Source organism: Brassica napus, chromosome A7 (genome assembly GCF_020379485.1).
Source record: "Brassica napus cultivar Da-Ae chromosome A7, Da-Ae, whole genome shotgun sequence".
Lineage (NCBI taxonomy): Eukaryota > Viridiplantae > Streptophyta > Magnoliopsida > Brassicales > Brassicaceae > Brassica > Brassica napus.
The window spans coordinates 15,915,173-15,929,569 of NC_063440.1; the positions used below are offsets into that span (position 1 = coordinate 15,915,173).

Here is a 14,397-nt window from a genome sequence, read left to right on the forward strand (position 1 = left end):
TTCATCAACCCATCTCTGGGAACTCTTCGTTTTATTTATTTAACTATTCAAAATCTCCTTCAATTATTCAACACATTTTAAATATTACAACCTTTTTAGGACCCCACTTATTTATTTATCATATATAGGAAACTATATTAGTATAAGAACTAAGAATCTCGAACTAACATTCATATAATGTTTTCTTATATAATTTCATTGTAAAACTTCTAACAACGACTAAAAGCATTTCCAACTTCATTTCAATTTTCATTTTCCATTTTGCAATGGAATAAAAATAAAATTTACTCCGAAGTAGACTAATCATACACATTACTCAATTTTTATACCTAAATTAGTGGAATTAGAATAATGTGTAGTTTAATTTTGAAATTACTCATTTTTAGAGAACAATAGAGTAATACACTGTAGATGCACTAAACATTTGCAATTAGTAGTTTTTGATATAATATAAGAGTTATTCTTGAGTTCACGCTTTAGGATGAATCTTTAGATTTACCAACCAATAGGATTTCGTTATTTCATATTTGAATTTTTTTTTTAAAAAGAAACAAAATATTGTCAGATTATATTATGTTTTTAAAATAAAAAAGTAAAAAAAAATTAATAGTAGTTACAAAAAAATATTTTTTTAAAAAAATATTTTTAACATCGTCAGCAAAACACTAAACCCTAAATCCTAAATTTTATAACCCTTGGATAAACTCTAAACCCTTGGATAAATCTTAAACCCTAAACATTAAAACACTCAAGGGTTTAGGATTTAAGATTTAAGATTTAGTGTTTAGAGTTTAGGGTTTACAATTTGCCTAAGGGTTTAGGAATTATGATCTAAGGTTTAGGGTTTAGTGTTTTGCTGAAAACGTTAAAAATATTTAAAAAAAAAAAATTCTAACTAATACTATTTTTTATTTATTTATTTATTTTAAAAACATAATATAAATTTACAATATTTTGTTTTATTTTTTAAAAAATATCGAATATAAAATAACAAAAACGTATTGATTGGTGAACCTAAAAGTTCATCCTAGGGTGTGAACCTAAGAATAAGACATAATTATAACCAATGAATATAATCAGATTATGGGTTTGATTAGTATTAAATAGTTATCAGTTGGAAAAATATAGCAACTGATAACAAGAGAACTAATTTTCAGAACGTATAGATATCATCTAAGACACACACTATGAGTATGAGATGATTGAAATGTAGTGGAAAAACTTCGACACTGTCGTTGGTACTAAGATCCGTTAAAGTCGACTTGATGCGAAATGAAAACGTAAGGCTCGGAAATATGTGATTATAGAAAAAGAAACAAAAATGATTTTGAGATTTGTGGTTTAAGTGGCATTGAAACATATCGCTTTCTTCCCCCGTGACATCATTGTCGAGGTTTATTGCTCTCTCTTGTGGTCCTTTGGGACTATTTAAATCTCTCTTATCACAGTCTCAGTTTCTATATATTTCAAGTGTGTATTCAAAGACCCCAAAACACTCCCTCTTATATTCATCCTCCTCTCTTTTTTTCATCTTAGTCTTTTCTTTTCAACTTTAAACCTTATCAAATCATAAAGGCTATATACCTACTTGCCACGTAACTCATTTTTCAATTTCTTAAACTATTCTACAATCCAGTCAGAATATATAAACAAACAACTAAAGAGTTGTTTTGCTACATTGTTGAATATGTCAAACAGAAGATCAAGGCAGTCTTCAAGTGCTCCCAGGATCTCCGATGATCAAATCATCGACCTTGTAACTAAGCTCCGTCAGATTTTGCCGGAGATTGGCCAACGTCGTCGTTCCGATAAGGTATCACACATAGATTATACGTTAACATATTCACTTTTTTGTGGTCAAAAATATTCATTTTTTGGGTTAAAAGATAGAGTAATATATTCATTTTTTAAGACCATTTAACATTATCCCTCATCTAAACCTCTTTTATCAAAAACAAACGTTTTATATAAAGAATACAGGACACAAAAATGAAACAAAAGAAAAAAAGAAGTCGGAACTTTTTGACCCCGGGCATCAAAGAACATAACAATACTCGCAAGATTTTCCTTCCACATAGACATACATTTCCATCAAAACCATCGACATTATCTACATATACAAAACATGCATGGATGTAGATATATATACATTAGTCACAGTGCCGGCCCTGGATTTTTTTCAGACCGGAAGCAATAAAAGAAAACAAGGTCTATTATTAATTCACCTTTAATAAAAAGGGATATGTAAAAAATATATATATTAAAAGAAATTCTAGTGTAGAACATCGAACTCTGCACCTCCGTCTCTACTTATAGCTTTCAAAATTCAAAAAACCACTAGACTAAAAAAAAGATATTTACAAATTTGTGGCCAATTATTTACTTAAATCAATCGAGGCCGGAAGCCTAAGCTTCCATAGCTTCGTTCAGGCCGTTTCTGTTAGTCATGACACTTTTTGATTAATTATATAATAGGTGTCAGCCTCCAAAGTTTTGCAAGAGACATGCAACTACATACGAAACTTGAACAGAGAAGTTGACAACCTCAGCGAGCGTTTGGCTCAGCTTCTCGAATCTGTCGATGAAGATAGCCCTCAAGCGGCCGTCATTAGAAGTCTACTCATGTAATCTGTTATGAGTTTCCATATAATATATGTAAGCTAATCTTCCTTTATTTTATGAACTTTTAAAAGAAATGAGAATGATCTTTAGACCTAGAAGCAGAACCGTTTTGACTTATGTTTCTTTACCCGCCATTTTGGCTACATTATAGGGAAATGGTACTACATTTCGATAATAATATAAACATAAAATGTTACAATTAAAAAAAAATGAAGTACAAAGACTGAACAAAATTTAAGCCGCACACCATTTCTGTTTGGATTGGACATATTACCTGTTAATTTTGATTTGATTTTTTTTTTTCGATTTGATTTGAAAAAAATCAGATATCAGTAAGTCTTCAAAGCAAAGCAAATATTAAAATTTATTATCCATTAGAAACAAAAACATAACAAATACTACAAAATTTAGAGTCGGATATTCGCTTGCTTCGACTTTTATACGAATAGATGTATATCTACAATTGAATATATAATTTTAAATGTATGATTTATGTTATTATTTTAACATATAATTTTATTTAGAAAATTAATTATACAATTGTTAAATTTAGAAAGGAATATAAGATTTTCAGTTTTCTAAAAATTTCTGTTTTATAAAAAATATCTAATTTAAAATTTTTATGAAACTTAAATTACTTATACAAATATCTAATTTAAATTTTTTTATGAAACTTATAGTGAAATCAAATTGCTTATAGAATTATTAAATTTAGAAAGGAATATAAGATTTTCAGTTTTCTAAAATTTTCTGTTTTATAAAAAATATCTAATTTCAAAAAATTTATGAAACTTATAGTGAAATCTTATTACTTTCCTAAAACGTGTACCTGCAATTGTCTTGTCAAAAAAAAAAATTGTAATTAAGCATTTTTTTCTTCTTCAAAACATGATTTCTCCATTGTTTTTTTTGTGATTTTGACAAACTCTTCTTCTATGATGATTATATATACGACATGTGGGGCTTTCGAGGCTTTTGTTGTTTTAATTTCTTTTTATATCAAAATTTATTTTAAATTTTTATTTATGTTTATCCCTAATACGTTTTTAATTTATAAACTACTTTTAAATTGTATTTTATTTGATTAATCATTGATTGTTTTGGGATTATGAGAAAATCTATACTATAGGCACAAACTAAGGTTATAGGGACAAAAAGTGTGTTTTCATTCTATTTTGGCACAATTCCCTTAGTTATATAATGAATTTTGTAAAACACATCATCATCATCCGGTCGGCTTCGAGAGGAACATATTTAGTGTTACAGATTGGACTTGATACCATATACAGTGAAAATTTGAAATATTACATCTACTGAATATTCGAAATGTTACATACAGTGAAAAATTCGGAAGTCACATTCAGTGAAAATTCAGATTTTTACATTTAGGAAAAAATTGAATATTTTACATTTTGTTATTTATTAAACATTAAATAGGAAAAAATGGAAATGTTTACGTATATGATGTTTTATTGATTGTTTATCACTCATATACCTTTAGATATGTACACTATTACATTATTTCCCCATCAGATCAGCCGTCACGAGTTGGCAGTCTCTCTTCCGTTCAGAGGATAAAGAGAAGCGTGGAAGTGTTGTGTACTGAACCAAGAACGTTCGATCAGACCATTAAGCACCAAAAGTTATAAACATTAGATGTAAGGGTGGGTGTTCGGATACCCATTCGGTACGGTTCAGATCTATTCGGTTTCAGGAGGTTAAAGATTTCAGCCCATTCGAGTATTTCTAAATTTTAGTTCGAGTTTGGTTTGGATCTTTGCGTGTTCGGATTACCTATTTAAATTATTTTAAAATTTTAAAAATTCATTATATACTTTAAATTTCTCAAACTCTATAAAAATAATATATTACATATAAATTTAATATATGTCAAAATACCTAAACTTAACATATAATTTAGTTTGGTTTGAATATTTTGGATATAAATCAATAGATATTTCAAGTATTTTTGGTGTTTTGAGCATTTTTAAACTATTTAAGGCATTTACTTTGACTATTGGTATATAATTTCAAGTATTTGGACAACTTTAAAGTATCTTATATATTTTGAATGTTTTTAAGTAATAAATTAAATGTAAAAATAATTAATATATTTAGGTATATAAAATCTTTTTTTGGATATATTCGAGTACCCAAAATACTTCGGTTCGAGTTGGGTTCAGTTTCGGTTTTTTAGATACTAAAATTTTGAACCCACTCAAATATTTAATCAATTTTGGTTTGGATTTGGCACAACTTTTTCGGATCAGGTTCGTTTTGGTTCTTCGGATTCGAGTTTTTTTTGCCCAGCCCTAATTAGATGAGCGAATTCTGTCTTAAACAATTACGCAAAGCAAGACCAACGACATCATTAAGATCGGTCCACACCCCCGTTAAGGTAAACCAGTGACTGGAGTACTCATCAATACTATTAAAACAGAAGCAATTTTTATCTACTTACAAATAGTCTAGGTTGCACCATTATATTTAATTATATTTTTTTATTATTTCTACTCATATCTAATTTAATTGTTAAATATACATCATACCTAAAACTAAGGAACTAACTAACTAATCTATTATTTTTTAAACTAATGAATTTAATTTATATTAATTCGAAATTCAAATAACTAATCAATTATATTTTACTTATTAATGTAATAAATAATTATATATATATATATATATCTATTCATTCATATATATACAACTATATATTAATCCAAATGCTAAAAAAAACAAATTGTTCAAAACCCTCGCCAAATACATAAAAATATAATTCTTATAGTTAGAGTATTAATATATATATATATATTATAAAATAAATATTAATAGTAATTATATGATGAAACATGTTACTATTGATAGTTTAATGAATATATTTTTTACGGGTTACTCAAACAAACATGTAATATATATATCAAATATAAACCAATTGAACAAATATATTAACACAAATATATCATAAAACATTACATTACAAAGAGTTAATATTTTAATTGCTTAAAAATATAATTATATCTATAAATTATAAAATTAAGAACTAAATATAATAAAAATATATATCAAAATTAAAATAATAAATATTTACATTTCTAATGCGAATAATGAAATTAACTTTTATATTTAAAATAAGCCATAGACAAAACATCAAAAAGTATCTAATAATATGTGAATAACAAAAGTAAACTAACTAAATAAACAATTATATTTTTTTTTGCAAATGTAAATCATTAATTTGTAATAGACGTATACACATTATTGATGCTCAAATCTATTTTATTTTTTAGTATGCATCCACTCAAATATTAATCCATTAACAAGATGGAATTTTAGTTGGACTAAAATTGTATTAAAATTGGAATATCAATTTCATAATATATTCACTATTCATTTGAACGTTCATGAATATATATTACAATACTCTAAATATAATAATAAATCAAACCGGATTACATATTGGGTCATCTATCAGTTCAACCGATAACCAGATCTCGGGTTTTAGCGGTTGTTACGGGTTTTATAGAATCTTTAAATAACAGTTTTTTTTTTTGAAAACTAAAATGGATTACATATGAACCATCGAATTTGGCAATTTAACTGCGGGTCGGGTCGGATTTCAAAACATTGAATATAATTTTTCATTTGTAATATCTAAGTGTAGATACAATTAAAATACAAATTTATATCAAATAAATTTGGAATGTGAAAATAATCCCGCGCTTTAAAAGCGCGGGTCAAAATCTACTAACTCATTAAGTCATTAGTAACTGGTTTACCTAAACCGGATGTGGTTAGGTAAACCAGTGACTAGACTACCCGACTGTAATTTGCAACTAAGCTAGAACAAAATATGCAATCAATCGCCACTGCTAGTCTGCCACTATCCCAGAGATGTACAATAGTAAATTTTCCATTGCTGCATCGGTTGAGTTTGTCATTAACAACAACTATTGGTTTATTTGGTTACAGAAATTGTAAGAATAAAAAAAAAGAAACTTCTGAACGGTTTTATAATTTTCCAAAAAGAAAAATCTTGAATTGCATAAATAAACTAGTACCATATGATTTCAGTCTTTTTGTCTTCTAAGAGACTTTGAGTATTTGTTGAAAAGCCTCATGTGGTATATCAACAGAACCAACTCTCTTCATCCTTTTCTTCCCTTCTTTCTGCTTCTCAAGAAGCTTCTTCTTCCTAGTTATGTCTCCTCCATAACATTTCGCAAGCACATTCTTCCTCATCGCAGAGATTGTGTCTCTCGCAATGATCTTTGAACCTATAGCAGCTTGTATCATCACTTCAAACATCTGCCTCTCTATGAAGTTCTTAAGCTTCTCAACAAGCTCTTTACCCACACGGTAAGCTTTCTGGTTGTGAACAATAGTAGCTAACGCATCAACTGCTTGACCGTTCAAGAGGATGTCAAGCTTCACAAGATCAGATTTCTGATACTCTGCATCCTCGTAGTCGAAAGAAGCGTAACCTGATGTTATGCTTTTCAACTCATCGTAGAAATCAACAACTATCTCCCTCAAAGGTAGCTGGTACTTCAAGAAAACACGTTGCGCGTCTATAAATGTGTACTCTAGCTGCTGGCCTCTTCGGTCAGAGCAGAGGTTGATCACAGCTCCTACGTACTCACTAGGAAGGATGATTGTGGCGATCACCGTTGGCTCCCAAGAAGCTGTGACTCTGTATTTGGGGTTTGAAGGTAATGCAGCAGGATTCTGCACTTGCAACTTGCTCCCATCTGAGTATTCGAAGGTGTAAGGAACGGTAGGGATCGTGGAGATCACTTGTGTACCGTACTCTTGTTCAAGCCGCTGATGAAATACATCCATGTGAAGCAAACCGAGGAAGCCACATCTGAATCCCATCCCAAGAGCTGCGCTTGTTTCCTTAGCCACCGAGACACTTGCATCGTTACACGTCAGTTTCTCTATTGCATGAGTAAGTGCTTCAAAATCAGATCCATCAGCAGGATACACGCCTGAGAACACCATATGCCTCACCGGCTTGAAACCTACATTCCACCCATAAGCTCATCAATATTCTCAATTCTCAGTTCCAAGACTAGCATAGGAGAGACACAAGTACCTGGAAGAGGCTCCACAGTGGTTTTTGTTCTGTAGATTGTGTCACCAATACGTGCCTCTTTCGTAGTCCGCATGCCGGTTACTATATAACCAACCTGTCCCGTGAGAAGCATTCCCGTAGAGGTAAGCTCAGGGTGCATGATCCCGACATCTAACACTTCATAAGACTGGCCAGTGGCAGCGAACGAGACCTTATCTCCTTTCCTCAGCATTCCATCAACGACAGAGACATAGCAGACGACACCTTTGTACTCATTAAAAAAGGAATCGAACAAAAGCATCCGTAGAGGAGAGTCACTGATCCCAGGAGGAGGAGGTATCCGTTCTATAACCGCGGGAAGCACATGCTCGAGCCCCAAGCCGGTTTTGGCAGAGACTAGAAGAACCTCATCCGTGTCGAGATCAAACATGGACTTCAACTGAGCTTTGACACGGTCAGGATCAGCCGTTGGTTGATCGATCTTGTTGATAACAGGTACAATAGTGAGGTTAGCTTCAAAAGCTAAGTAAAAGTTAGCCACTGTTTGCGCTTGAACACCTTGAGCCGCATCAACGACCAAGAGAGCTCCTTGACAAGCGGATAAAGATCTAGAAACCTCATAGCTAAAGTCAACATGGCCTGGTGTATCAATCAGGTTCAGAAGAAAACCGCTCGCTTCTTGATCTTTAACTTTGTTTTCATAGAACATTGTCGCTGTTTGAGCTTTCACAGTGATTCCTCTCTCCCTCTCTACCTAAAACAAACATCCACAACTACTTCATTTTATGAAACATTTTCTTCTAGAGCCTAACTGTACGAAAAAGACCAGGTTCTTAACTCATGATTTGATTTTTTGGTTTCTTTTTTTTTTTTACATTTTTTGGACTGGGGTTCTTATATAAGAGACTATTCTTAGTTTTTCTTAGTTAAAATAAAAAAAAAAAAGTTAAAAACCATTTCTTAACCGAAACTAAGAAGCTAACCTCACTCTCGTACCTGCAATTTATCGAGATATTGAGGCTGGCCATGGCCTTTCTTGATGGTGCCAGTAAGTTCCATGAGACGATCGGCCAAAGTAGATTTGCCATGATCGATATGAGCAATGATGGAGAAGTTTCGGATCTTGTCGGAAGGAAACTGTGTCAGATCAACGGCGGGTTCTTTTTGCTTAGAATCTGAGCTGAAGCCGTAAGCTTGTTGCGATCCGACACGTAACGGATCTCTTCGGTTGGGTTTGGCTGGATTGAACAAGAGTGAGAATGCTTGTCTCGATGACTTTAGGGTTTTAGAGGCTCTGTACATAGAACCCATTTGGGGGTTTTGCGGAAGCAGTGAGATTTGGGGAGTTTCAACTTTCAACACAAAGATGTGTTTAGAGAACTCATCGTCTATACGACACCGTTTAGAGGCATTGCAGATTTACAATAAACAGATGTTAATGTAACAAGTCATATTTTATAAAGTCACACCCTTTGGATCATCACAAGTCATATTTACCATCTTTTGAGTGGATGAGGATATGCTCTCTGCTAGAACTCTAGTTAAAAATGACTAATCAAAAGAATATGTACAAGGAAATCCATTTCAAGCTTTGATTGGTACAACTAATGACAAAATGATAGTAGAATACTATAGAAGTTGTATGCTCTAAAAAATGTGTTAAATAAAGTGACTGGTATCGCAGTAAATGATTCATATATAAAAATATTATATAAAATTAGTATATGATACATAATTTTTTTATTTCTAAATAATATAGATATATTTATATTTATAATATGTATATATATATATATATAATTTTATTTATTTACAGTACTTAATCATATTTTCATATATATTTAATTATATTTTAAATGTAAAATATTATTCTTAGAAAGTAATAATTTTAGTATATATATATAAATTTTAATACAAGTACAAATTTTTGATATTTAAAATAAAATAAAATAACTTTATCAAAATTATTTGAAATTCTTATATATTTTTAATGCAAATTCTCTACAAAAAGTTTCATATTAGAAGATTAGAAAAAGAGCATAATCAACCCTACAATATGGACAAATCCTTGGATTCTTGCTCTTCACACGAGGTCAACAGTATTAAAACATTAAATCAGTTTGAACCACCTACTAAAGATTAAAAATCTCATTAATCCAGTAAATTTTTCTAGGAACATAAATTTTCTAAATGCATACATACATCAAGAAGATGTGAAAGTTATCAAAGTTTGGGTGATAAGTCGCATATCTAAACCAAATACTAATAGGTGAAATTTTACAGTGTCAAGTAAGTATACAATTAAATCGAGATATATGATAGATGTATCTGATAGGAGGACTAGATTGGCTTTTTATGGACCAAGTACAAAAACATTAATGGATTTTGCGTAAAAACTAAAGTGCCCACCAAAATTACATCATTTTGTTTGACATATCATATCGGGTATTCTATCGGTGACTAAAAGATTGCAATCAGGTAATTAGGTTATATTTGAATGTCCACCAGCTTTCCAGGCATGGGCGCTATCACAAATACTTTCAAATCGAGGAACTTTTTCAACGTCATGAGTTTTCACCATTATGGATTATTTGTTTCAAAGACTGTTGAAAGAGTATGAGTTTAGATACTTTTCTTAGATTATGTGGTATATTTGGAAGAATATGAATAATAAGATTTACAAATAATAAAAACAAAAACAAACAAGATATTTTAAGTATAACGGAAATTGAAATAGCTTTGTTGCAATTTGCAGTTTGATAAAAATTTGTCCGGAACAAATCAGAGGAGTGTCGGTGACGGACCACAATTCTGATTTGTTCCAAACAAATTTTTTATCAGATTTTGTATCACCATCTTCGTTAATTTAGAACAATATGTGTGAAAAGTGAAAACAACTTCCGAAAACTATAAGGTTTTCATGCACTCTATGCACCACGTGAAGCTTTTTCCGTTATGAATCTCATATGGACAAATTTTGACGATTTAAATAATTTTTCCATAATTTCTCAATCATGCATATACAAAGAGCAAAAAAAATATAATGAAGGAAAAAAGCTTCACTTGGTGCATAGATTTCTCCTTATGGTTTGCTATATGTTGATTTTGTAGCTCAGATATTATTGTCAAGAACAATTTACAGTATTGCTTTTTTCTTCATGAGTAAACGGTATTATCAAAATTTAGAGCTCAGATGACACAATCAAATCAAGAGTAGATGCATAAACTTAATCATCATAAAGAAGAGTCTAAAACATTTTCAACAAACCATTTCAATCAATCACAAAGAAAGGACAAAGAGGAATCAACAAAACCATTTATTAGTATAGGTTTTACACAATGGCTTATTGGTGAGGTGTTAACTTAATGGATTACTATGCCCTGTGTTTGAGAACTTTCTTCTCAAGTTCATCTTTCCTTGCTCCAACGATCCTTTCAATCTCTTTACCATTTTTCACCAGCACAAAAGTTGGCATCCCCGTCACATTGAACTCTTTAGCCACATCCTGAAAACATTGAAATTGTAGTATGTTTTTAAACCTTTTTTCTCATAACAAAAACACAAATGAATGTGGCTGAATCCATCTCAAACAACTCGACTGATCTGCAGATGTACCATACCAAAAAAATATATATATATCTACCAGACACAAAAAAAACAGTGAATACTGGAGGTCAATTCCAGTAATGGTGGATACAAATGTACAGAGAGCAGAAAGTTGAAACCTTGGTCGTATATTACAGTATAACAATAACAAAATGCAGTAAAGTTTCAATCTTTATCTCACTACAGAACCAAGAAAGTGCGGATAAAGAAGCAGGTGGCTAAACCCAATTCCACAAGATCATATCTTATATAATCAGAACTATATCTACCTTCATCTTCCCAACACTGGATCAAAATGAAAACTCCTTACCAGACACAGAAACTGTGAACGATGGAGATCTACCCCAGTAATGATGGATACAAATGTCGAGAGAAACCGAAAGTTGAAACCTTGGTCGTACGTACATTACGACAAAATGCAGTAAAGTTTCAAACTTTTTTCTCATAACAAAACCAATAAAGTTCAGATGGGTAAACCCATTTCATCAAACCCGTATCATATATCATCAGAACTCGATCCCATCTACAGCTATACTATAAAGCTACCTACTTTATCAATGGATCTATTAAAGTTTATTAAACTTACGGGAAGTTCATCGACATCCAATTTGACGAATTCAACATCAGTGAACTTGGCAGACATGGCGATGAACGCAGGCTCGATCATCCTACAAGGTCCACACCACGATGCTGAAAAGTCAACCACCAGCTTCTCTCCCACAGTTCAAAAACCCAATATCAGTTAACTCGATTTCACATCTAACACGAATCGGATCTGATCGGATCGGTACGTACCAGTTTCGAGGATTCTTTGATCTCGTTGAAGTGAAGCTGCCACCGAGCCGATGAGCTAAACTTCATGACGCGACTTTGCTCGGATTCATTCCCGGCGACTGCTTCATCTCCACCACCACCTCCTAACACAGATGATAATACACCTCCCATTTTCTCTCTTCTCTCTTCTTTCTAAAAGAGTCTTTTATGAACAAGTAAGCGGCGGAGAATGTTATTCCGCTTAAGAACCACGCTCTCTTCCCTGGTCAACGATGGTATGCCCACACACATCCTGCCGTTTTATGTTTTTACTTTTGATTCCACACGGATGCACATCCTGACGTTTTTATGCTATCTCTATTATTCTCTAAGCCAGGGGTGGGCGTTCGGGTCGTTCGGGTCGGGTATTTCGGTATAGAGGTGTAAAACCCGCTCGGGTATTTATCGTATGAGCCAGCTATTGTATTCACTTTCACCATCCAAATTGAACATTTAATAATCAAATGCATGTGGATCCTGTTTATCCAGAGCGACGACTTAGAGGACAAGATAAGCAAAGGTTAATTTCAAGCACCATAATGTATTCACTTCTTAAGCTTCCTTCGCATTTCGATTTGCAAACTTCTGGTCATGCTATCTTCACTCTTCTACGGTTTTATTACATGATTTATACTGATTAACAAAATTTCATGGCCTCAGTCAACATTCTTAATCGGCTCCCGAAAACACCAAATTTTAAACATGATATATTAAAATAGCAAATATTACATCCATAAACTGACTTATTAAAATTAAACACCAGTAAATAAAGTTGCAATATTATACAGATGCATATATATAACATGCTACATATAAGGCATATATCCGTCATATGCAACGGTTTATTGTGCAGTTAATAGAATACTAAGTGGGAAATATTTAATAGCTCCACATACTCATTTTTTTTTCATTTCTTATTAAGCTGACGCTGGTTCTTGAAGTGATCTCTCGGGTTGGCTTCGAAAGGTGCCCTAGGAATAATCAAACCATTCCCACCAGGAGCCTTCATCATCTTCTCTTTCGGGCCGTTCTCATCTGAGCCTGAGGTCATCCACGAGAATAGACTAACGGCCGCTCCAATGGCTCCAACCACGCCTATGACTTTGGTCGCGGTATCGTAAAATGTCGAACTCTCATCTTTGTCATCTTTTCTCTCGGTGCTGTTCATATTGATATGGTCTCTATATGAGTGTTTTGATTTGTTGAGTTTAAAGAGGGGACTCAGGAGTGAGTTATATAGAGTGGCAAGCTAGTGTACCTTGCCCCTCAGGAGTAATGAAGACTTTAATTACATAGTAAAGGGAGGTTTAAACATTTCTACTATTATTATTTAAAAAATGAATGAATTATTTTACATTATTGTACTACTAGGTTAAAGCCACTTTCTTGCTATCGGTCAGAGGAATCTTTAGTACAAGAAAAGCTTTTTGTTTGTCTAATGGTTAGAATGAAGATGCTTTCGTACGTGCATCATGTTTGGATAAATTTTTCAATGGATTGCAAATTTGAATTATTACTAAAGTGACAACAACTTTGAATCATTGAATGCAAATTTCAGTCGCTAAAATTAAAACCACAAATGGATTTAATAATTTCAGTGTACCTTCCCCCTCCGGAGTAATAAAGACTTCAGTTAATTACATACTAAAGTCTCTATATTTATCTTTTGATCAGAAAAAGTCTCTGTATTTAGCTAAAGGGAGGTTTAAACATTTCTATTATTATTATTTCAGAATTAATGAATTATTTTACATTGTACTATGCTAGGTTAAAGCCACTTTCTTGTCTTTAGTACAAGAAAACCTTTTGCTTATCTAGTGGTTAGAATAAGATGCTTTCCTACGTGCATCATGTTTGGATAAATTTTTCAGTGGATACTTTGAATCATTACTAAAGTGACAAAAACTTTAAATCACGGAAAGCAAATTTGAGTGGCTACAATTAAAACAACATAAATGGTTTTAATAATTTCAGTTGCAAAAGGAACTACTGCCAACAATTAATTAATACTAAAAAATTTCGGTGGAAGTTGTGGGAATTAAACAGTTTTTGTTTTGTTTTCGAGAACTGGCAAGGGATTTAAACAGTTAAAGAATATGTTCTGTAATTATATCAATAGTGAGTATCTTTTTTACATTATATTATACTCTCTCTAGATTTTAAATCTTGATGTTTTAAGATTTGTATATATTAATAAAAATTAAATATTATTTTAATTTATTAGTTTGTTTAATTCCCAATAAATTTGTACCACTCAAATTTTTAAATTTTAATTTAT

At 31.8% G+C, this 14,397-nt stretch overlaps 3 protein-coding genes across 4 annotated transcripts; 1 reads left to right on the forward strand and 2 right to left on the reverse strand.

The window, feature by feature from the left end:
- The first annotated feature begins 1,459 nt into the window (after positions 1-1,459).
- Positions 1,460-6,172, forward strand: LOC106356658 (transcription factor PRE1). 2 transcript variants are annotated; one of them, XM_013796395.3, is made up of 3 exons: positions 1,460-1,813; positions 2,476-2,655; positions 4,156-6,172. In XM_013796395.3, the coding sequence occupies exons 1-2, from the start codon at positions 1,688-1,690 to the stop codon at positions 2,626-2,628; spliced, it is 279 nt and encodes a 92-aa protein (XP_013651849.1). In that variant the 5' UTR covers positions 1,460-1,687; the 3' UTR covers positions 2,629-2,655; positions 4,156-6,172. The 2 variants fall into 2 exon arrangements, with proteins under 2 accessions (XP_013651849.1, XP_013651848.1); XM_013796394.3 differs by lacking the exon at positions 4,156-6,172 and having other exon boundaries at positions 1,461-1,813; positions 2,476-2,717.
- A 345-nt stretch (positions 6,173-6,517) lies between these two features.
- LOC106352677 (translation factor GUF1 homolog, mitochondrial-like) lies at positions 6,518-9,231 on the reverse strand. Its single transcript, XM_013792305.3, has 3 exons — positions 8,696-9,231; positions 7,721-8,453; positions 6,518-7,646 (listed from the first exon to the last, which is right to left on the reverse strand). Exons 1-3 carry the CDS (start codon positions 9,008-9,010, stop codon positions 6,709-6,711), a joined length of 1,986 nt encoding a protein of 661 aa, XP_013647759.1. The 5' UTR covers positions 9,011-9,231; the 3' UTR covers positions 6,518-6,708.
- A 1,675-nt stretch (positions 9,232-10,906) lies between these two features.
- Positions 10,907-12,362, reverse strand: LOC106352678 (thioredoxin H2). Its single transcript, XM_013792306.3, has 3 exons — positions 12,102-12,362; positions 11,893-12,015; positions 10,907-11,205 (listed from the first exon to the last, which is right to left on the reverse strand). Exons 1-3 carry the CDS (start codon positions 12,249-12,251, stop codon positions 11,074-11,076), a joined length of 405 nt encoding a protein of 134 aa, XP_013647760.2. The 5' UTR covers positions 12,252-12,362; the 3' UTR covers positions 10,907-11,073.
- Between the last annotated feature and the right edge of the window lie 2,035 nt (positions 12,363-14,397).

Excerpts from the sequence above, each read along its gene's own strand:
- LOC106356658 (XM_013796395.3), top strand. The coding sequence starts at position 1,688 with ATGTCAAACAGAAGATCAAGGCAGTCTTCAAGTGCTCCCAGGATCTCC. Across the intron at positions 1,814-2,475 it reads AACGTCGTCGTTCCGATAAG|GTGTCAGCCTCCAAAGTTTT; the intron begins GTATCACACATA and ends ATTATATAATAG.
- LOC106352677 (XM_013792305.3), bottom strand. The coding sequence starts at position 9,010 with ATGGGTTCTATGTACAGAGCCTCTAAAACCCTAAAGTCATCGAGACAA. Across the intron at positions 8,454-8,695 it reads AATATCTCGATAAATTGCAG|GTAGAGAGGGAGAGAGGAAT; the intron begins GTACGAGAGTGA and ends TGTTTGTTTTAG. Across the intron at positions 7,647-7,720 it reads CACTGTGGAGCCTCTTCCAG|GTTTCAAGCCGGTGAGGCAT; the intron begins GTACTTGTGTCT and ends GGTGGAATGTAG.
- LOC106352678 (XM_013792306.3), bottom strand. The coding sequence starts at position 12,251 with ATGGGAGGTGTATTATCATCTGTGTTAGGAGGTGGTGGTGGAGATGAA. Across the intron at positions 12,016-12,101 it reads TCAAAGAATCCTCGAAACTG|CTGGTGGTTGACTTTTCAGC; the intron begins GTACGTACCGAT and ends GTGGGAGAGAAG. Across the intron at positions 11,206-11,892 it reads TGGATGTCGATGAACTTCCC|GATGTGGCTAAAGAGTTCAA; the intron begins GTAAGTTTAATA and ends CAATGTTTTCAG.